Source organism: Tauraco erythrolophus, chromosome 12, assembly GCF_009769465.1.
Source record: "Tauraco erythrolophus isolate bTauEry1 chromosome 12, bTauEry1.pri, whole genome shotgun sequence".
Lineage (NCBI taxonomy): Eukaryota > Metazoa > Chordata > Aves > Musophagiformes > Musophagidae > Tauraco > Tauraco erythrolophus.
In genome coordinates, this window is record NC_141476.1 from 21,474,172 (window position 1) to 21,497,444 (window position 23,273).

Below are 23,273 nucleotides of genomic sequence, written 5' to 3' on the forward strand. Positions count from 1 at the left end.
CTCCACTTTTATTTTTCTATGTTCAGAGAGAAAATTGAACCAATGTGAACAGTGTAAATAACAGAAAGTATTACCTCCAGAGAGAAAAGGAAATCATTATCAAATTACCTGTTCTTGAGCTTCCAGAAGAGTAGTCACAGTTCTATTACATTCCATCTGTGGGATTTAGGTTTTTTTTAAAGCAAACTACTTCTGATGAGCAGCAATTTGTTTCAAATCACTGAAGCTTTTATGATGGCCAGGTAATACGGTTACTTGATTTGATCTTATCTGAAGGACAATGCGCTTAATTGGGAGGGATCCCACCCTGGAGTTGCATGGAAATCTAGAATTCAGTATGAGTCTGCTTATTAGGAGAAGTAAACTTCTCTGCACTAAATTTGAGGTGTGGACCTAATTTTTAATGACTTTCTGCTTTGCACAGTCTCGCAGTATATTGGTTAGAGGAAGAGGAACAGGGCCATGACTTGTAACAGGTTTGCTACAGCTTTGTATCATCCTTCAGACCCCTAATGCTCAATTAACCAATTCACATCACCAGCAAGAATTTTCTTTCTGTCACAATCCCTTGGCATCTTTCTTCTTCTGTCTGGAAGGAAGGACTGCCTCACGAACAAACAAATGCAGAGACCGCACTAAATCATCCTGCGTGAACGAGGGTAAATACCGAGTACAAATACAAATACAAACACAAATACAAATACAAATGCAAATACAAATACAAATACAAATACAAATACAAATACAAATACAAATACAAATACAAATCCTGCTGGACTGGTGCAAAGCAGATCACTCCCTGGCGTGGTTAGATCTATACTAACAGACAGCAGCAGTAACTTAAGAACAGCCTTAAGAAGGCTGCTAAGTGATCTAATGGCCCCTGAAACCATACGTGCAGTAGTTCTTTCTCTTAGGAAGACATTTAAATAGGGGATAAACGGCAGCTACAGCATCATATGACCATAAAGCTGGTGTACCCAGATTTGTGGAATTACGTCTGATGGAAGCCCAGATCCTAAATATATTCCAGAGATGAGCCTGACTTTCTCTCTGCTCAGGGCAAGAGAGCACAGAGACCCCGGGAAAAGCCTGGACAGGATTTTGCTATATTCACCTTTCCCAACTCTTGCGTGACGTTACTCTCGATAAACAGAGCCGTATAGCTTGTCAGTAAACAAGTGTATCTGTGTAGATACTAGTTGAGCAGCCTCGTAGCCTACGGAAGCGATGGAAAAGGTTTTTTCTGTGCAGCATTTACCTCAGACGGTTTGTGTGTGCTTTGGCAGCCAAACGAAATCGAAGTAGTTATTCTTTACCACTTGCACTGGCAAAAAAGTGAAAGTCATATCAGTCATTAGACTTTCATTTAAATCGTAGTCCCTAGTAAGGAAATGACTCTTCCTATGAAAATGCTTATTGAGTTATTGTTGTGAATTAACGCCAAATTAGTCAAGCAGCGGCAAGACGCCTTCCTGAAAATACGGGCAGAGAATCTAAAACATGGAACGTGTCAAAACTCCTGAGGAGCGATGGCAGATGTTGCCGGGGCTGCGTCCATCACAGAGCCCCACACACAGTGCCCTGGAAAGGCCGGGGGAGCCCAGAGCCCTTCGGAAAACGGACAGGGAAGCCCTAAATGGTTACAAGGCGTCCTGGAAGGGCTGCGGGTCCCCCCGAGCCGGTCCCCCCGGGGCTGCGGGTCCCCCCGGGGCTGCGGGTCCCCCCGGAGCTGCGGGTCCCCCCGAGCCGGTCGCCCCGGGGCTGCGGGTCCCCCGGGGCTGCGGGTCCCCCCGGGCCGGTCCCCCCGGGGCTGCGGGTCCCCCCGGGGCTGCGGGTCCCCCCGAGCCGGTCGCCCCGGGGCTGCGGGAGTGGCGGCACCGGGCGGGCTCACAGCGGCACCGTGTGGCCGCTGCTCGGGGCGGGGGAGGCACCGCGGAACGCCAAATGCCCCCTATTCCCGAATTTCTCATCATGCTGTTGGGATGTGTTTATTTGCATTATTTTAATATGCAGTATATTGTAATGTGCTGCCTCAATGGGTACATAGATATAAATGTATATATACACACAATGTTTAGCTGTGGATATTTGGAAGAGGGGATGCTTATTTTAGTCAAAGGGGTTTTTAACCTTCGAGTTATTTTATGTTTGTGAAAACAGAAGAACAGTAGCTGTTACCCTTTTAGATCCATATATGAATGTGTGGAAGTAAGAAATGCAGAAGAAAACAGTCATGTGTGAACCCTGAGCTCACCACGTCCTGGGAAAAGGCCACATTTGAGGCACACTTCATTCCAGGGAAATTTCTGACAGCCAGGTTTATTTATCACAAGTATAAAATGAGAGCATATATTTTTTTGTACACTAAGAACGTTTTGTCTGTCTTTGAATAAGACACCTATCCAGGGCAGGTCCCGTGTTCTCATGTGAGTGACAGGGATCAGGATCACATCAGGGGCAGAGTGTCCGACTGCTGGATGAAGGACATCCATCTATTTAAAACAGTCACTGTTGCATTAAAGCCTGATTTATTTTAAGCATTCGAACTTGACATTCAGCTATTGTAATATATTAAAAACAAAGTTCATGCAGGAAAACAAATCCTAAGATTTTTAATATTGACAGTAATTAAAAAACAGTGGGACACAATGTACAAACGTGGAACAGAGATTGTACTAACAGATTGATCCTGGAAGTCAAGGTAACCTATTTTAAAATACTTACTGAGATCCTGTACCAGTAGATGGAGTAATTACTGAGGGAGGTACGTACGTGTTGCTCAGTTCTGTTGCTTATTTAGTCTCACTGGTGAGAAGAAGTAACAGGTAAACAGCTTGCTGGGTATTTGCTAGTGATAAATGTCTACATAAATGCTTTTAGTGGTTCGCTGCCAACGTGGCCATTAAATGAGGGTGATTAAATCAAAGCACTAATAAGTGCTTGTCTTTCTAAGCTTGTTTTGAAATAAAGTGCCAGCAACAAAACAAGTGTGCCTTTACAATGCCCTTTTTAAAGGATTCGATGGCAGTTAGGCCATCTGTGAGAGAGAGTTCAGTGAGGGCATTTATTAAAGGTGGGATGATTCGGTCAAAATTTCTACTGACGTCAACAAAAATTTGTCCAAATGAAATGAAAGCTTTTAGGATGTGGCCTGATAATTTTTTTTCATTTCTGAATACTCTATATTGAATGCTCATCACCAACAGTGTACCTGGAGACACACAGGAGCCCTGCAGACAAGCTGAGCAAAGCTTGGTAAGTGAAGAGCTGCTCACGCAAATACTCCTTAGAAGAGCCCAAAGGAAAGAGCCCCACAGGCAACCTGACAGAGCCAAGCCTCAGGGCCAGGATGATTAGATTGACTTCAGTCATCTGAATTCTGAAAGTCCATGATGACTACCCTCAAGAACAAAGAAAATAGTGAATTTTTTAATAATCATGTGCCCATCACTTAATTTTTTAATAATCATGAGCCCATCATTATAGAGTAGCCTGTATGTTCTTAGTAGACTTCTGTGAGAAATAGCTTTCTCGTCCCACAGGCATTTTGGGGGAGACTTCAAAATACGTCCTAATTCCATTTTAGAGCAAAACCCAGCCTTTTCAAAATTAAAACAAGGAAAATAGTAATCACATCAGTATATCTCTGTTTTGTCTTAGTGCTATAATTACTATCACATAGGATCCTTTTGTGGTTTTTTTATTTTATCTAATTTTTCATCTATTTTCACTCTCTCATTTTGTTTATTTAAGCTGAATGTAACAGGAATTTCTTTGTTTTGGAGGCTTTTCCTTAGTCTCCTTTCCTTTCCCCACTGTGGTGGGTGTTTCCCCTCTACTTTTTTTGTTATCATTCTCTGCCTCCACTTGACTTTTTTATTTGATTTCTCTGACCTTTAAATCTTAACCTGTTAAGTGAAGCTATTTGGCTTTACTCCATGTTTGACTTGCGAGGATTCTGTCCCTCTTCCCAGCAGTCATTGCCACAGTTGATTTTGAATAAGGACCATGTGCTAAATATGCGTTAAAATTTTTTAAATAAGGATAAGCACGGAGAGAAATTACAGAAAAATCCCAAACGGAGCAGCTCGTTTGCACATACTCTTGATTCCTCCATAGAAAAAGGAAGCAACCTCCCTCCCACACCACGACTTCACACTGCTCCAGGGGTGGATCGGTGCTCCATCTGGGCAGCTGCCAGTAGAGCGAGCTGGTGTTCAGCTGCTTGTGTATCAAGACTGTTCTCCAGTCTCTCTCAGCTCCGAGGAAAGACTCGGGAAGCTCGTCAGGGTTCAGAGCAGCCACCACAAGCTGTGGTGGCTGTGTCCTTGTGCTGCACCAGGAGAAGCAAGAAGAGAAGCGCATGCGACCATTGACGGACAGGTCCCGTGCTCTGTTCATACACCAGAGTTCTGAACTTTGCTATTGTTTGGGGGAGAGCTCAAGTGTTTCCCTCCCTGCGCTGCTGCTTCTCCATGCGTCCTCCCACTCCACTGTTCTGTAACTCTGATGCAATACTATTAAGATAAAATGTGGGTATGTGGGTTATAAGACTGGACTTGGGTTAGCTCCACCATCTTCTTCCAGACCCTCTTGTTTCAAAGCATAAACTTCAATTCTGAATGGATCCAGCAATGACGGATCTTTGTGGCTTAAGATGAAGTTCTGCAGATCTTAATCTCTTCCTGTTTGTGCAAGGATCATTTGCCATCCCATATTTAAAAAAAAAAAATCTGCTTTTTTTTTTTTTTAAAGACTGGAGGAGCAGATAGAGCATAGCATCACCCTGGGTTCAAGGGTCAAAGCCTTCCTTAAAACTTCCAAGAACAGCGTAGGATTTTGACACTATCAAGCCCCAAGGGGTACTTCATCCTCTATGTACGTAGAAGTGCCTGTGTGCACTGGGAAAGGTGTAAGCTTAACTTTCCACTAGCTGGACAGTCTTCCAGATACTTTGTACCCCTTTCACTTGCCTGTCCAGCTGTCTCTCTGGTACGAACCCGCATGCATCCCTAGTTCAGTCTCAGCTGCTTTAGCACACAGAGGGAGCTCTCTCCTATCACATAGCCCACATTCCTTCCTTGTCTGTGGGGAGCAGCTCTTTCCCTGGAAAGAACTGCCTGAAATCTGCTGTGCAACCACATGCTTTTAATGTTTCCTTTTCAAAACCAGACTTTTTTTTGAACAGCCAGTTGAAATCTGGCTTCTTTAAGCAAGAGCTACAGAAAAAAGACTGTCCTTGTCCGTCAGAACTATTGATCGGCTACAGAGGGGGGCCATCTAGCTTCAACATCTGATGCTACTTAAGAAATTCTTTTTCCCTAATAAGTCAGCATCCTACTTTTTCTCTAGAAACCTCATCTCTTTAGGGGGTGGGATTATTTTTGTTCGGCAGAATAACAGAAAATAGGGCTGGAATGGGCAATGGGAGGTCACCTGTTTCAGTATCCCAGGGAAAATACTGGAGTGTCCCTTTTAACAGCAGTGAGCCCATGTTAGTGTACTCATTTTTAAGACTGTGTATAAAAATATTGAAGAAGGAAACCATTCTCTAGGAAGTAATTAGTTATCTAGCAATGGAAAACACTTAGTCTATAAAATCTGAGTTAGAAAACTTTTTGATGTTAAAAAAGCCTTTTTCAGTGCATTTTGTAAATACTATTCCAAATGAATATTATGCTGTATAGCTCTTAGCAGTCATTTCCTTTCCCATTCAGAGGAAGATCTTAACAGGTTTTACACAGGTAGTTTGGAAAGTTGGTTGAGCAATAGCAAAAGCTGCTCCAAAATTTTTGAATTCTTTACTACAACTTCAACATGAAGAAGCTTTAGGCTGGCATCAGTTTTGCTGAGAGTATTGTTTCCATGCAGATTTCTGCAGCGAACTGAACACTGGCACTCAAAAAAAAAACGGTAAAAAGCAGGAGCCAACTCTCCTCTACCTGCCCCTCTTTGCACTAGACAAAGTGGAGGTGGCTTCTTTTTAGGATGGGCCTTACCACATCTCTCCACTGTGACTGGAACCAGGCCTGCTTCACTGCCTTTCTCAGCCCACAGGGAAGATAGAATACAATAAATCACAAAACCTTTGTGGTCCTGTTCAGTACTACTGGCAACACTGTGAAGCAGATACATCACCTATGCCAGGTCCACCCGAAACAGGGTAAGGTGTGAACCAGCAACTGGTAAGTATCCCTGCCATGCTTATTTCCAGCCCAGTTTTACTCAGTTTATTCCCTTTTCTTCTTGGTTTGCATTGTCCTTCAGTCTAGCTTGTTTTCTGCTTAGTTCTTTACCAGTACAGTATAGAATCATAGAATCATAGAATGGTTTGGGTTGGAAGGGACCTCAAAGATCATCTAGTTCCAACCCCCCTGCCATGGGCAGGGACATCCTCCACTACACCAGGTTGCTCAAAGCCTCGTCCAACCTGGCCTTGAACACTTCCAGGGATGGGGCAGCCACAACTTCTGTGGGCAACCTGTGCCAGTGCCTCACCACGCTCAATGTAAGAAATTTCTTCCTTATATCTAATCGAAATCTCAAAATCAGTTTAAAGTATATTTATAAAAAGCAACTGTACTGCATTCAAGCTTTCATTTTGCTAAACAAAGCAAGACCTGCGCTTCCAAATGCTGTAGGTAGAGACTCTTCCATCTGCCTGCTCAGTTTAATAGCACTTTTCTGCACCAGATCAGCTTACAGTCATCTCTCTGGAGCAGGGGTGATGTAAACGATGCACAGCATCGTGCCTAACGCCTCCTGCAAATACTTCACTGAATGTGTGATAGGATTTGGGATTTTTCACTGCGCAAACCTCTCCCATTAGATTTCAGTTAGCGAACTCTGCGTTTCTGACTGATGCATATTATTAGTCCATAAAGAAATTATCTTGGACATTGCATTTAAGTTTCTTTTCTCTTTTTCATTTTCTGTAACTCCACTCATCAATTCCATTCTTTCTTAGGATATTTTGGTCCTGTAGTCTTCCAGCTCTGTATCATTTACAGGTTTTAGTAGCACACACCTACTTTTTTGTGCCAACTTAATTAATGAAAAATCTACTGGAGTTCCACATCCCATTTATATCCTTCCCATTAGTTTTTCTTCAGTAACTGCCTATGTCTTCAGTAGTCACCTCGTTACCCACAATGTAATTCCTGTAGTATTAGTGCTTAACTTTCTCCAGTGTAACTCGTACATTTCCAATTGTTAGAGATATCTGGTATGGAATTCTCTATCTCGTGAGTCAGCTGGTTTTGGTTTCCAAGATGAAGAATATCTGGTCTGACCAATATGAGCCCAGGAAGATCTTTGATTCTTACCTTCATCTCATTTTTAGCTTTTGTCCCACCTGCCATTTTGCCCTTGCTCCTGTATTTCTCATAATCTATGACACTTCAAACATTAATTTACTATTGACACCTTCCTTAAATTATCTAAATTACCTATCTCCTTAGCAATCACATTTTTTCTTAGTTCTCCTGTTACTTATTTGGTTTACTATTTATTCTTGATGCCTTATGAGATCTAACTGGGCTCGTTTTTTGTCAGTTCTCACTTGATCCCTCTACTTCTTGACCTGAAAACATGGCTTTCCCTTCAAATATTGAAATACCTGTGAAAAGCTTCTATTGTTGCATTACAAAGAAAACCAAACGAAACCCAAAAACAACTATACGTGCTCCAACTATAGTTCACAAAATGTTCAAACTCAGCCAAATCAAAATCAATTTTTGCTGGGACTCAGTTTAGCATCTCTTTTGCCCAAGGGCTATTTCTCTGCCAAGTTGCTGCTTTTGCTCCCACCCATTTTGACATTCTTCAGACTATTCAAAATTCAAGTACATAGGAATCCAATCTGCATTTATATAAATCTACAGGGTAGAAAAAGAAGTAATACCACTGATCAAATTCTAATACAGCATGCTTTGAAGAACAAACAGTTCTTTCCGCCAGTTCTACCCCCAGAATTCTAAGGAGGCTGTTTCAGGTAAGTGTGGAAAGGAAGCAAGTGCCACAGAAACATGTAGAGACATCTGTCTTCTGGACAAGCAGAGGGGTTTCTGCTCTGGCTGTAGTTAATTTACTTAGCTGATATTCTTAAAGACCATTATGCAACCAAAGCATCAATTGTTATGCCCAGAGCTGAGAAATCACTGCAGTATGCTCACAGCATGCATGTGGCTTAGAGTTTTTCACAAGTAAAGTTGTATTTTTTAGAATAGTTATATAAACAGTAAATCCCCTTTGAACAGGAGAGATTCCATAAACAGTTCTATATAATGTTACTATCATCAGCAACAATCCCTTCTCTTTGGGGAATTTGGATGTAATTTGAAAGTTATGTTCCATAAAATGAAAACCAAAAGGGCTCCTTAAGACAGCAGTTTCGACACCTCACTTAGGTAATCCTAAACCCTACTAAACACTGTAATTTCTAGCTTCTGTGCTGCTAATTTTACTCTTTAGCCCTGAGTATCCAAATACGGATCTGTTCAGAGTCATTTTCCGTGATATATGCTGCATTCTAATCCTTGCTCCGTGCAATGTTTGAACTAAGGAATAGGCAAGTTTGTAGATCAGAATGGCAGTACGGGAAAACATGTTTGTACTAAAAGAAAGTGGTAGGAGGGTGAGCTTCTAGGCTGGGCAACAAAGGAAAAAAGAGAAAAAAAAAAACAAGAGGAGTGAGTACATCTGCAGGACAGGTCTAGTCCAGCATCGCTGTTCAGAGAGATTGTGTTGCCTATAAGGAGTTAGCAGCTCCTACAATTACATTGGCACACCACCTTGGAGAGGTGAGAAGGAACAGTCTGCAGTTAATTTGCCAACAACTGGTGTTTTAGAAGAAGCCTGGGTTTTATTAAAGGCCTTGGCTCAGGACAGCAAACAAGACTGGTTCAAAGCCTGTCTGTAATACCAAGTATCGAGGTTTCTGACTCTGAAAGAAAAGACTCTTGAAAAGGACTGGGTTACTACAGACCATTGAAAAACCATGAGTAAGATTTCTCAATTAGGAATGAATGCTAATTAGTCTTTTTGGGTCAGCCTGGGTGGGTTGGCTAATTAGCAAAAGTAATATACCCATGTGATTGGCCTGGAGTGTGGGTGAGGTTCCTGGAAGCACCAGGTGATATCTGGTGAAAAAAAAGGATGCGTGGGTGGTAAAATCAGGACAGCTGCAGTCAGTGACTAGAGAGGGGGAAACACATCTCCAACAGAAAACGCACAAAGGCTCTGAACCTTCAGAACAGCAGAGGTGAAGATCAGCCAGCTTCTGTAGGGTTTATCAAAAGCTTAATTTAGGATAAAATAATTTCTTTGTAAGATGGAGAGATAGGCGGATTGCATAAGTACGGATGTTGTCATGTCAAGTCAGTCGGGCGGCGTGTGCGATAAAACCCGAGAAAGTTTCAGTGCCAGAACAAATGACAGATTTGCTTCGGCCTCCGGGCGTGGAGGAGACGGAGGCCCTGCAGATGTTGTTTTAACGTTAAAGTAGATGTGAATTTAAACTGCCAGCCTGTGTTTTCAGTGTCTAAATAAAAGATGAGTTTTACCTACGTAACCTTTTTGTTTCAGTAGAAAAATAGCAACACTCATATCCTCCCTAGTCATCCTCTGCCACCACAGAGGACCATACGTGTTGGTTTGTGGCCCTTGGTAAGGCTGGGAAGTCTGTCACACAGTGATCGTAGTAATATTCCTTATCAAATATTACTGCTTGCTAACAAAAGTCACGTGATCCGTTTGGTCCTCCAGAAGGAGACTCTTGGAGGTCCTCAAGCCCAAGTAGTTAGACTTTCCCTTTAAGGGCACGCTCCGTGCGTCACGCTGCACCACCAAAGGAGACGGAGGCGCTCTCTGGAAGCCAGAGCACCCAAACGCCCTACAGGCATCCCGAGGAGGGTGCCAGGTGCATCAGAACAATGGTACGAGGATATGAAAGGAGTTAGCTCCTCGAGGGCAACTTTTCAAGGTTTCCGCTCTGGGCTAATTTCCCGTATCCAAGGAGTTACTGATGCAGATGCATATTGTTTCAGTGAGCTCCAACGCATTATACCGGGTGGATACCACAGATACTTAACGTTGGTGAAACATGCATGGGATAGAATGTCAACTTCTACATGTGGTTCAGAAAATTAGAGAAAGGAGAGAAACAAAACAGCAGACTTTAACCCACACTAAAGCACTGTAAAATCTTTGGGTGGCTGTGTCTTTCCTTACAAAATTCTCTTCTTTTCTACGTGTCCTCATCCTTACAATGGCGCTTACCGAGAGCTGTGTAACTGAGTCAGTTGATATAAGGATCACATTTTGCCTCATTCATTTTGTATGTATCATTTTTACTCCTCATTTGGTCTTCTGAAGGTTGGTATCTCTGAATAGTTAGAGTTTTGGACCTGCTCTATATCCTTTTATTTATGTAAGTAAAGCAGAGAAAGCAATTTGCAACAGCTGCATACGATAAGAGTGGCGTTGTCTTGCAACATTTAAAAAGTGTGACTTGTAGATTGCTGTGCAGGAGTTTACATCGCTGTGAGTAAGATTTATTTCTATAGGTCGAAGACCAAATACAAATCTATCAGAAAAAAACAGTAAGCTTTGCAAGAAACATGTTTAATTAATTTTACATTTACTATTTAATACGTTCTGGGGTTTTTCCCTCTTGACAGATGGCAATTTAGTTTTCTGGATCCCTAAAAAAAACCTACCCCAAAGCTATTATGTCCAGTGCTTTAACATATTTCACTTTTCAAAATATTAGACATGGGCCTAAGACAAAGTTTGGATTCACATACTAACATTCCCAGAGGGTGTTCTTCTCCCAAGTTTTGGTTCAGGCCCATCTTTCCCTCTCAACAAGTATACATTTGAAAAGGATACTGCCAAATAAATCTCCTGTTTTGAAAAGTTAAGTATTACATGTGTTTCTAATAACGTGTCAGATGGAGTAGCATGAAGTAATTTTAATTATTTTTATTATTTGTCTGTGGTTTTTGCTTCCTTCTTTCATTTTGCTTAGCAAAACAGCTAACTTAGAGCAGTCCATCTCCCTTCCCATTTACAGTCAGCGAATCAAAGTGAAACTACCCCTAGCAAAAAATCCTGCTGCGCTAGTGCTTCCAGATGCAAGTGCCTGTCATTAAAAATAAATTATTTCGTAAATTACACAAAGTTATCTGTTGAAGTCCTTTTTCTATTCAGTCTATCCTAAAAAAAAGAAAAATAAAAGAGCAGAAGCAATGAGATACAGAAAAGTCATTCAAGGTGCTAGGAACTGAAGGAGGAAGACTGTTCACAAATAGAGGTACGATTTGAGAAGGCACACCTTATATCACGATCACAGGCTGCAAAGGGAAAGCAGTTTTTTTAAGAACTCAGTTTTGGGTTAGTCCAGGATTCATATATCATGTCGGACAGCAACTAAATTAGAAAATGTTATCTGGAATAAATTAAATTTATGTGTTCAGCCCCAACCAATAAAGAGATTTCTAATGAAAATAAAGAAAAATTACTGGAAAATTGGAACTAAGCTACTCTAATTTTTTTCTCTTCTGTTTTCAAATGTATTTTCCAGAGTGGATCACTAAAGGAGCCAGAGCCAAACAAAATCCCACCTCAGCGACCACCACCTCAAGGTTGTTTACAGTACATTCTCGACTGTAATGGCGTTGCAGTAGGACCAAAACAAGTCCAGGCTACTTAGATAATTGAGACTAAAAGCAAAAATGACAAAAAGAAAAGAAACAAACACACGATCTTAAAAGCAAACATACCAGTTTTGTTCAATTTTTGCATTGTTTCAGTGCTGACCTGGACTGTGTTTTTTCTATGCAGTGTCAACTATACCGTCTGGTTGTTTACTTGTTCATGTCTGTGCGTGTAATGCTTACCTACCTTTCTCTGTAAAATTCGTGATTTCAGGGCTGTTGTCAACAGTGTACAAAGAATGTGCCTCTTTAGAGCCCAGTGCAACTGTACATTATGGATGGTTAGACAGTATTTTTTCAGTATTCTATATCGTTAAGTAAAAAAACCACCAAGGTGCAAACCTAAATCCTTTTGCTTACTCGGTGAGTGTGTGCACACTGTGCTCATAGCCTTTATTTTTTCGTGCGTGTGCATGACTAATAGGTAGGTGATCCAGATATATTTTTAAAAGTCTAGATTAGAATTTGCTAGTGAGGCTTTTTATTTATAATTTTATAACGTTTGTTAACATTTGAGTTTTACTTATACGCAAGTGGAAGTCTAATATTTTAGTGACTCCATAAGATACAGTTCTTCCCAAGGAATATTTTAAATATCTTCTATTTTACATACTGGTATTCATATTTTTAGTAATTCTGCATTAAATTATTAGCTACAAAGCTATGTAAATGGGCCACCTATGTGCAATATCTCAGTGAAAGTGTGAGTATTTAATGTATCCTATTTCAATTAAGTAGTACCTTTTGTTGTCGTTCCGAATTAGTAATCTATGGAGATTTTTAATGAAAACTAGTGCAAATACTTCCAAAAATCTTATACCTACCTAAGAGTTAAATCCCAGGTTATTTGGTGAGAAGTACCTCAAGGACTGTTAAACTTCCTGTAAGAGCTCATTTTTTTCCAATACCGAGACGTTAGGAGATGGTAGACCAAGGTACCTCTAACCAGCTAGGGATCTTGCCCTTTGGTTAGAACGCAAGGCAAAAATGTCAGCGGTTTCCTTTACCGACTCAGGTCTACTGTTTTAAACCTACAAATTTCCAGATAGCTATAAAGAAAATTCAGTCCCAGCGTTATCCACATAAATAGGGTTTACAATAATTGCTCGAAATCAAACATGCAAGAAGACTTGAGATGCCTGACAGCTGCTAGATTTTCTGTAGGTAAATTATTTGTGATTTTCGCATAACCGATATACAACGTGAGATTACGAGAAACACACGGTCAGGCAGGTAATCTGTTGTGCGAAATCTAGCCTAGAATCACAAGCTACACACTGCTAGCATACCAGAAAGCTTAGTTGCAAGTAAGCCACAAAACTGTAATTTTCATCTTGACTATGTACAAAGATGAGTAGTGGCCATTAGTTTAGTGCAAACAATTTTGTTTAAAGGGAAAACAGCCTTATGTTCTGCTTCTGTTTTCCCTACAAACACTGGAAAAAAATTATCAGTGAGAATCATCATTCTTAGTGTTTCTTTTATTTGTACAAGCTGGCTGGTAAGATGAGAATTAAGGTATGCATTATTAGCTATTTAAATGTTTGTGGTAAGTGCTACTGTTTACTACCTATCAGTAAATTACATGAATATTTTGCTTCAGTGATCAGCATTTGTCTGGGTCAGTGATCATTCCAACGATGGCATTGGCTGTTTTGTTCCACATTGAGAAAATTCCACTTAGAATCAGGTTCACCAGTCCTTACCTCCAGACACCATACAAGTGAAGAAACCGCACTGCCCTGGGGTGGAAAAATGAATCTGATGACTGATTTTCATTTAAAGCAGTTGGTATTTCTTTGCATGTAGTTGTGCAAGCATTCACAAGTGCTTTTCACACGACATTAGTGAGTTGTGTGTGCAAAGAAGGTGTTTCAGATAGGATCTCAGCTTGTCGACTGCAAAGGACTGACAAGGGCACACACTATTCCTACATACCACAGACAAGAAGCAAGCCAAAATGTCTCTCTGCATGTAAGCATGCTTAGGTGCAATATTGTGGGTAACAGGGAACAGATGTTTTACAGTGTAGGCTTAATGCTCAGTTTTGTTGAGTTATTTTTGGTAAAAGTTTCTTTCATGATTGTTGCCTTTTGTACAACCCAGCTGCAAGAAAGTGAGCAAATGCTGGAAGTGTGACAGCAGTATATCTTTTCTGTGAAATATCTTGTACAGCTTAATGTGCAATAAAAGAAAGTTATATCTGTCTTCAGTGTAAAGTTTCTGGCATTCAAGCCTGTACGTACAAGTGGGGGAAAGAAACCTTTCTGTTTTTCAGTATTGAGTGAAAGGAGACTAATAAGCAAACGATCCTTATTAAGATGTTGCAAGACCTTGTTATCACCTTCAAATATTTCCTACAAAAGTGGTTCAAATTAATAAACAATGAAGGCATATTCCTTAACATACAGTACGTGCTATTTATCTTTCTACACCACAACACACTGCTACAACTGTATTAAAACTTACTGAAGCATTAGTACGTGCTGTTCTCAGACACATACACTGCAATCTCGTATAGTAAGTGGAAAGCTAACTATAATAGCAATTAAAAAAAAAAATAAAATCATGTATCGCAGCAATACTTCCAGATATGAAAGTTTTCTTTTAGAGACCTGAACAGATTACGTCTTTTACTTCACTAAATATCTGTCTTAAGACCAAAAATTCCCAAGTGTTCAGAACATCTAGATCAGTTGTCTTCTATAATATTTACTGTTCAGCAATGCTCTTACCCTGACTGAAACATTACACAAACAAATCGCTCAGAATTTCATCTTGTCCTTCCTTCCCCTTAACTCAGATGTCCTGTGTGCCTTGTCACGTGCAAGAATAAAGATTCAGTTACACCAACTGTCAGCCCAGAAACCGCACTCAGACATCAGATCTGAGATAAAAGCAGCGTGCCACTGATATCTGACACAGCACTATTTCAGTCAGAAAGCAGAAAAGAAGAACCCTGTATGATGATGTAGCATCTTTCAGCCTTGGATTTCACAACCTAAGTCTCTGCCACACACTGTAGTTTCACACTTAATACAGTATTTTGCCAGTATACTTCCTTCTCAGTGGAAAGATCTCCTTGGTAAAGAACTAGTAGTGACTTCCTTGTGTTTTCTTGTATTGCTCTTGACAGATTTCACTAAAGTGTTAAATAAGTTATCAAAAGATTTTAAATTAGCCGGGAAATGTCAGTATAAAGTTGTTTGACTGCTATAAGAGTTAATCTAAGAGAAATATTACAGAAATAATTTTAAAACTTTGGAGGAGCCAAACTGCAATAACTACACAGAAAATGGTAGCTGTGTTGCTGAAATAGATATTATGGGTATATTGAGTTATTTCGCAGCCTCTCCTTGAGCTGGGCCAAAATTATACTGGATGTAACTCCACTGATTTGATTTGAAGTCAGTACCACTACTGCTGGGATAAATTTGGTACTCCTTGGCAATTTTAAGGATGAGTCATTGGGGCTCCAAGCAAGTTATTAATGTACCAGCTGTGATTAGTAGTATTGACTACATGAAACTGCAGTCCATATTATTAGAATTTTGCCTCCAAAGTAGAATTAATCACATTCAAGGATTATTTTAAAGTGTTGGATATGAAATCTAGTAAGAATTCTTTGATACTATAACGTTATGAAGTTTTTCTTGTACTGAACCTAGGGGGCCCAGTGCAACCCCAAGGAATGCAATCACAAAGCCAGGAGCCATTGCAGCCACAGCGCATGTACCCCCCTGGGCAGTCAGCAAAGCCCTCGACTTCCCAGCCACAGCGTCCACCTGGACCTACAACCCAGCAACCACGTCCCCAGGCTCAAGGTCCTCCCAGCACCAGATTATTGAGGGAAGCAGAGCCGCAGCCGCAGCCACAGCCTGCTCCGAAGCCTACTCCACAGCCTGCTCCGAAGCCTACGGCACAGCCTGCTCCGAAGCCTACGGCACAGCCTGCTCCGAAGCCTACTCCACAGCCTGCTCCGAAGCCTACGGCACAGCCTGCTCCGAAGCCTACAGCACAGCCTGCTCCAAAGCCTACAGCACAGCCTGCTCCGAAGCCTACTCCACAGCCTGCTCCGAAGCCTACGGCACAGCCTGCTCCGAAGCCTACGGCACAGCCTGCTCTGAAGCCTACTCCACAGCCTGCTCTGAAGCCTACTCCACAGCCTGCTCTGAAGCCTACGGCACAGCCTGCTCCAAAGCCAGCTGCAAAGCCAGCTCCACAGCCAGCTCCACAGCCAGCGCCGCAGCCAGCTCCGCAGCCAGCTCCACAGCCTGCTCCACAGCCTGCTCCACAACAGAAGCCTCAGTCTCACCCACAACTTAAGTAAGATTTGCTTTATCCATTTTCTTTTCTCCTCATAACGCCAATTTTGTTGTCCTGACGATACTCTGGGAGTTGGTCTAACATTCAGAAAAAAAGTGTACATATGTTCCCAAGTCTAAAATGAGGTTAAAACATTTCCAAAAGCTTATTCTCTGTTTAGGATTAGTAAGACAGTATCAGTTATACCCTAAGCACAACACAAAATTTCATTTGTTAGTTGTGCAATTTCTGCCCCAGCTAGGTCTGAAAACTCATCATCTTTCTCGTATTTGTTTTCTCGTTTTTATGTCACTGACTCATGATCTGGGTGTGCTGTAAGCCTGCACAGAAAAGGGGAAGTCTTATCTATTTAAACTTTTAACCTTGCAGTCACTCGGAGAACAGATTGGAGTTTCAAAAGGCCTATCTCAGAAGCAGCCCAAGAGAACGTGTTACCAGTGGCTGCCAAACTGGGTTTCTTCACGGCGGCGCTGCGTTCAGGGTTGTGCGTTGCTCCTGACTGTAGGGCACAAGCGATTCGCACGGGCCCATTCCGGAGGAGAAACACACAGAGAACTGTCTGTAGCTATCTCAGTGGTGGCGGGGTCCCTGCTGCACAGCACCCCGCTGCTACCATATCTAGCCAGCCACGTGCTGCCGTCACGAATGCGGAAAGGATCCGTGGCTGTGCTGGCTGTATCCCCCCCCCAGCTTAAACCCAGTGAACAGGGAACACGGGGAGGGTATCAGCGATGATTTGCTGGTGTTCAGCGTAGGGCTCCTGACACACACTATTGCTGGTCCAGTCCCAGGCATTTTCCTCCTTTTGGTGAGTACAAAGACTGGCGTGTAGTCTTTGTGCTACCCAAGTAACACAGAGCCCCTTTTTCCACCCGCTCGTATGCTAATACTGGTGTGAACCAATTCTGAGGCCTCACCCAAGCACCGTTCAGTGCAAGAGATGTGTTAGGTGACACCATGCGAAGATGACAACATTTTCCTTGCCTTCCTACAACAGTGTATTTCTTTGTTCTGTTCTATAATCATAACACTCACATTGATTCGTCCATTATTTAAGTATGTGTAGAGAACAGGGAGGTCGATTTTCTTAAGCAAGATGGAAACTAGTTTATAGTTTGAAATTTAACTTGTGAAATTCTGACATTTAAGAAAAACAGTGAAGAACAGGTCCACAGGAGAACTATAACATATACTGTTTCCCAGCTTTCTCCCTTTCCTTTAGTTCCCTGTTCAGATCTAGATTCATTTTTCTTTTCTTCAAATGGAAGAGAATAGGCTCTATTTAAAACAAACTAAAAAAGGAGAAATTAAAGTTTTTAAGATGTAAGCCATAATAATGGTAGTTTTTCTAACTTTCTAGAAACAATTTCAGGTCCACACCAAGACTCAGATCTCCTGCCTGTAGGATTAGCTCTGTCTATTTGCATGTGTATGCTTTGTATTCACCCACATGCTGTTGCCTAACCTGTATGTACATGTTATTAATCTGTGAATAAATATTTAATTAGGCTACTTATTGTGTTACTAATCAAGTCAAGTGCTGCTTCCCACCCTCCCTCTTTCAGTGAGTACAAACAAACATTTATCAGTCTATTCTCATTAACACAACTATAATTTATGAAAAACCTAAAACGCCTGTAGCACTGTTTGCTGTACATTATTAGTTTAGAGGTAGAGGAATTGCAAACCATGGAGAATATGAGACAATCTGAATAAGAAAAGTGTTTCAGTTTTACTGTAGCCAAAACTGAAATCCTGTTATTGTACTGAGATAAAACTGGAACCAGTTAACTAGTTTTACGAATGGATGGGTCTCTTAGTAAAAGCGTTTAGTAACTAATGTTTTCTATTTGAAGTCAAGCCTACTTTTAAAATATTTTATCTGACCAGTCACAAGTTCAAGTTTTAAACTTCAGACATTTCCTTTCTTGCAAGTTGCTTACAGAGACTTACACCGTAGTTATATGATAGCACTAAAACCAGAATAGCATTGCTAGACTCACTGCTTATAGACAAGAAAAATTATATCTGATTCTGGGATTTTTTTTTTTTTTAAGATATAAAGTGTCATTAAGCGTCCATTAAGGATCAAATGTCCAAGAGAGAGGGAGAGGGAGAGAGAGCACATTTCGAAATTTAGGATTCGTTCTTCAAACTCTTGCTGATACAACTAATTTTTCTTTGTGTTTAACTGTTTGCAGCCTTAACAAACACAGTTATTAATCATCCCGTGTTGGGTGGTGGTTTGGATTTAGCAGTCAGGCCCGCTTGTTCCACAAGTTCTAATTTACATCGTCCAATTTACTGGAATATGATGTTTCAGATCTGTAAAAATAAGCAGTGTGTTCTCTAAAGAAAAAGATTATCCTACTTCTCGAACCAAAGTACAGAAGGAACTTGCTGCATTGCGGGAGCCCTGTATGCTCCATCTAACTGTATGGCTTGTGCTGAACGTCTAGTTTGTTCACACGCAAACTAACTGCCTACATCTCATGGACATTTTTCCTTCTCTCATAATTTACACAAGTTGTATGTGGACGGAAGCTGGTAGACAATATGACCATACCAAACATGTTGCTTTTTTGTCTTGCAGCAAGTCGCAGTCTTTGACAAATGCCTTCAGTTTCACAGAATCGTCCTTCTTCCGATCATCTGTGAATGAAGATGAAGCAAAAGCTGAAACTATCCGAAACTTGAGGAAATCCTTTGCTAGTCTTTTTTCTGATTAGCCAGCTTCATCTAAATGCACCTAGCATATAGTCTAAAAACTACGTGAATGTTACATAGGTTTTGTTTTCCCTGTGACAGTACCCTTCTCTACTGTGCTAACTGTTGTATTAAGCAATATGTTAAACTTATTAAAAAAAAAAACAAAAAAAAGAAGGACTTTGATGAGATACCATTCAGGAACATGTATAAAAATCTGTAAAGAAGGAAGGATTCTATGACTAGCACAGAATGCCGAATTCTAAGGTCCTTATCCATTGTAATATTGTGGCCTTACTGTGACTGAACTATATAATCCTATTTGAGACTCCTTTGTAGAACCGTGTTATTAAAGCATTGAGTAATGGGTTTCTCCTTGCTTTACCCATTTCCAATGCATTGCAATGCATGTGTATTTTGTGTGTAAATGTTTTGTACTGCGGAAGTATAGTCTTGACTTGTTCTTGTCTCCGAAATTTAGGAGGCAATTCACACTGACGTTCTTGTCAAGCCACATAAATAATGTGAGAAGTTGAAGCAGTTTTTCCTCCTTATACAATCTTTCCATCGGCTGGTCGTAGACTTCTGATGTATTGCTGAGAGTTGTCAGTACACTAACTTAATGTCATAAATAGAGTGTATACGTACTACTGTATCTCCATATGTCTATTTAAATTTATTTCCAAATTGTAACCATAACTGGATTTAGTTGCAAAGAATATGCATGATGTTACCCTTATTTTTGTGAACACCTTCTAATAAATGTAAAGTCCCATGCCTGATTTAAAACAATGTCTTCTACAAAGCTTGTTTCAACATCAACATAGTGTCTATTTTGACTGATATCAAAAGGGTAGCTTTATGATTATAAAATATTTGGACACAAACCACAACTGTGAGAAAATAAACTATCGCAGATAATTTCCTTTTTGAATCAGCATCATTAAAAATTATGATTTCTAGGAATCACATTTACATTTTCTAATAAGTTACGTATTTTAAAAATACTTCTCTAACTTGTGAAAACAGAATTGATCCCAGACTTTGAGGTAATAGCAGCATTTTTTTAAAAACTATGTTAATCAAACTGAAGTTCATTAGTAATCTCTAGACTATCCATTTCCAAATGATTATGATGTCATTCTGCCTATTGTGAATTACATGCAGCAGTATTCCTTGCCAGGAAACAGTGCTAACAGGGGAAACAAGAAAAAATATCTGCAATATTAGCATGTCTGAGGGAGAAAATGAGCAACATAACGTTAACTTAAAAACCCTATGAGATTTGTAATGGGTTTGTAGAGACATATCCATTTCCCTCAGAAACGCTACCTCTTGCGGCTCTAGTTTATGAAGTCTAGGTAAATCACAATCACCATGTGATGACATAAGTCCTTTCAGCAGTTTTGGATTCCTTTGGGTGAAGAAGAGCCTGGCTTGGGGCAGGAGGTTGGCAATGAAGTATGGAAACTTTAATCTGCAGTGATGTCAGAATTCAGTGTGTACATTAGCATCTGATAGCGCTCTGTTCGCCGACACGGTCTCTGTTTATGATCTTAGCATACATATTTCCTGAAAAGCAGGCACGTCCAATTCACTCACAGGCAACTCAACTGACACCCTTTTTGGACTGACAATGAGGACTGACCCAATATCTCAGCAGAACACTCGTGCCTAGAACGCTTTCCTCCAGGTTAAGACTAAAATGAATTTATGGGTAAGTTTGCACTGCAACACGACAAACAAACAGGTAGCATAGCCCTCTATAGGATGGAACCTCAGTCTCCCTCTTCGGCATGTAACCTTCATCTTTGTGGAACAGCCCTCCGAGAAGCCCTCTTACTGAATTAATGACAATTCTCTTTTATTTCAGGAGGAACGTACTGTGTACAGAAGCTTGTAGTTTAGATGATGAATTCTGTGGCAAAACAGAATGTTTCAACTGTTAATAGTTTTTATTAGTTCATAAATATCAGCTATACTTTGATTTTTCTTTAAGTTTTGTCCCCCTCCCACCCGCCACTGGATTGAAACACCCTTCACTGGGCTGCAACAACAACCTTGAGCAGTTACAGAGCCTTTCATGTCTGAGAAGCACTTTACTTTTAGATTAGAAAGATTAATCAAAGTTGCTAACGCAAATTAATTACTGCTACAGAGAAAGCATAGTAATTATGCATAGTTTGGCATGGTTCATGATTAGTACATGCCTAGTTTCAGCAATATTTAGTACAATGTGAATTACAGGTAGTTCATTAGTCTAGGCCCCAGATTTCGACTCGAGGCAAAGTTTCTCGCTCATATAAAATTCCCTCCCACTTCTTCCTGGGAGAAAACGGGTTTCACTACAGCCTTTGTTTTACCATCTGGAACAAAAAAAAGAAAGAAAAGGAAAGAAAAAAGAGAGCAAGATGATGCAATCAAATCTGCATGGTGTATCCTCCCACACAATGTACATAACACATTGCCTCTCCACAATGCCAAAACTTCTGTATACCTCCGAGCGTGCTAAAGCGTGTCACATGCAAGCTGATGCATGCTTCTGTTCCTTGTGCAGTGTTTCATGGTTAAGGCATTTTGAAGCAATCTATTGCACATCTCCAAAATACTAACCAGAAAAAATGAGTTTTTATAAAAAGTCTATCCAAACAGTTACTGTCCGTTTTGTCTCACTCCATTAAACAGATGGGGATTTGAATCCATGTGCGCGCTCTAAATGCCCAGTTATCCAATATAATGCTATCTCGGGTTGCATAAATGCCAACGCAGAAATAATCTGAGTGTCTGGTTGTTCATCTTTACGAACGTTAGCCTGGGAACATAAGGTCTGCGCTTCATTTGCACCTTTTCCATGCAGATGCAACTTTTGATGCCACAGGTTTCTATGTACAGCACTCCATCTTCTTTTCATCTTTCACTTATTAATCAGGGTGATATGAAATCTACACAGCTACTAATCAAGTTTAGTCTTAAGATTGAGATGGAGCCATTTTCTGGCCATTGGGCCCGAAGCCAATTGAAAACACTGAAGCAGATTTCAAGAGACTGTAATTATGGACAAAGTGACTAATCTAGCTTTGAAACAACCACTAACTCTCCAGTAAAAATTAGTCAAAATAGTACTAAGGTACTTTGTAAACATTGTGTGTACTTTGTATACTTCCTACTCCGCAAGAACAAAGTCCCTTCTCTGAGCCAACGTTGTCTCAATGAACAGATCACGTACAAAAAAGCTCCTGTTTACAAAATTGAAAAAGTCAGTGCTTGGTGTCTGTGCATTGACATGGTTGTTGCCAGTATTCGGTTGAATACCACAAATGCATTTCCTAGCAAGTTGTCCACCAACAGCAGCTTCCAGCGAGGCTGGGTAGGATGCAGGCGGCCGAGTAGGTCCAACACAGCTACCTAGTGCCTTTTTAGATCTCATCCCGTGATGCCTATCTTGGTAACCAAGGCAGCCAGGCAGGGGCTGGCAGGTGTGACACAGGATCTGCGGGATCTGGGCTGTGCTAACACGGCAGTCGGAGGCCACGCAGATGCACGGCGGTGATCTGAAAGGCGCTAGCTGCAATGTTTGGGACGGAGTTTCCTCTTACGTCTGGACGCTCAGCGCTCTTATCCCTTGTAGCCGTTCAGGCATGGAGTAAGAGGCAACTTAATTGAGCTCTGCCGTTCTCCTTCCCCTGGCGAAATACAGCCATCTAGCAAGACAGTGCTGCGCACAAAGCGGCGTTTGCAAATTTCTATCACTAGTAGTTTATTTCTCCGTACCAAAAATAACTATTGACTCAGAGTAATTTAAGAAAGATGATCGAAACTGTCACATACGCCAGCACAAATTAAGTTCTGAATGACAATACATGTCTCCAACATGGAAATGCTTTTTATTAGATGTACATTTCTAAACAACCAATTTTTCTTCTTTTTTTTTTAAAGATGTTTTCAAAATCTCCTATCAGAATTTTCAAAATAGGTACCTAAAATTAGTAATTAGTTTTCCAAATGCATATTTAGTTATATAAATAAGCAGCCAAATTTGCAAAATCCTGTTTTCCTCATTTCCTCTACTTCTTCCTCATTTTCTAAGGATGAATATTCCACCTCCAGATGATAGTTTGCATTAGGTTTTATAAAACATTGATTTGCTCATCTGTAGTTAGATTCTTGCAGCTTAAAAATTAATTCAAGAAAGAATGCAAATAAAATTTAACTTTTTTTAAAAAGAGTTCAAATAACATCTAGTGTATCAAGTGAGTTCTTTAAATTTAAAATAAGCCAAGAACAACAGAAAGACTATCCCCCCGTTTCAATTTAAGATAGCCCAGGAGTAAAAGACATGTTATTTTTCCCCACAGATTATGTTACAAAGAATTAGAAAGAGGATCAATTTAAAAAAAAAAAAAAAGCCAGATTTTGTATTTTTTACTGAGACTGGAGTTCTGGAGTTTTGACTTCTCTTAGCAGTGGCATTGTTCAGAACTTCCAAGGGTGGATGTGGTGTTTAAAAACTGATCCACTTCT

The 23,273-nt window shown here is 40.6% G+C and overlaps 1 protein-coding gene across 4 annotated transcripts in view; it reads left to right on the forward strand.

Moving 5' to 3' along the window:
* The window catches only part of SYN2 (synapsin II), a 187,407-nt gene extending 168,632 nt beyond the window's left edge, over positions 1 to 18,775 (forward strand). Inside the window, exons 11-14 of one of the 4 annotated variants that reach the window (XM_086618905.1) lie at positions 11,588 to 11,648; positions 15,389 to 15,807; positions 15,910 to 16,046; positions 18,640 to 18,775. In XM_086618905.1, coding sequence (XP_086475031.1) covers positions 11,588 to 11,648; positions 15,389 to 15,807; positions 15,910 to 16,046; positions 18,640 to 18,775 — 753 coding nt within the window. The remainder of the gene's footprint in view (positions 1 to 11,587; positions 11,649 to 15,388; positions 15,808 to 15,909; positions 16,047 to 18,639) is intronic. The other 3 variants (XM_086618906.1, XM_086618907.1, XM_086618908.1) reach the window with 3 other exon arrangements.
* Positions 18,776 to 23,273: the final 4,498 nt, after the last annotated feature.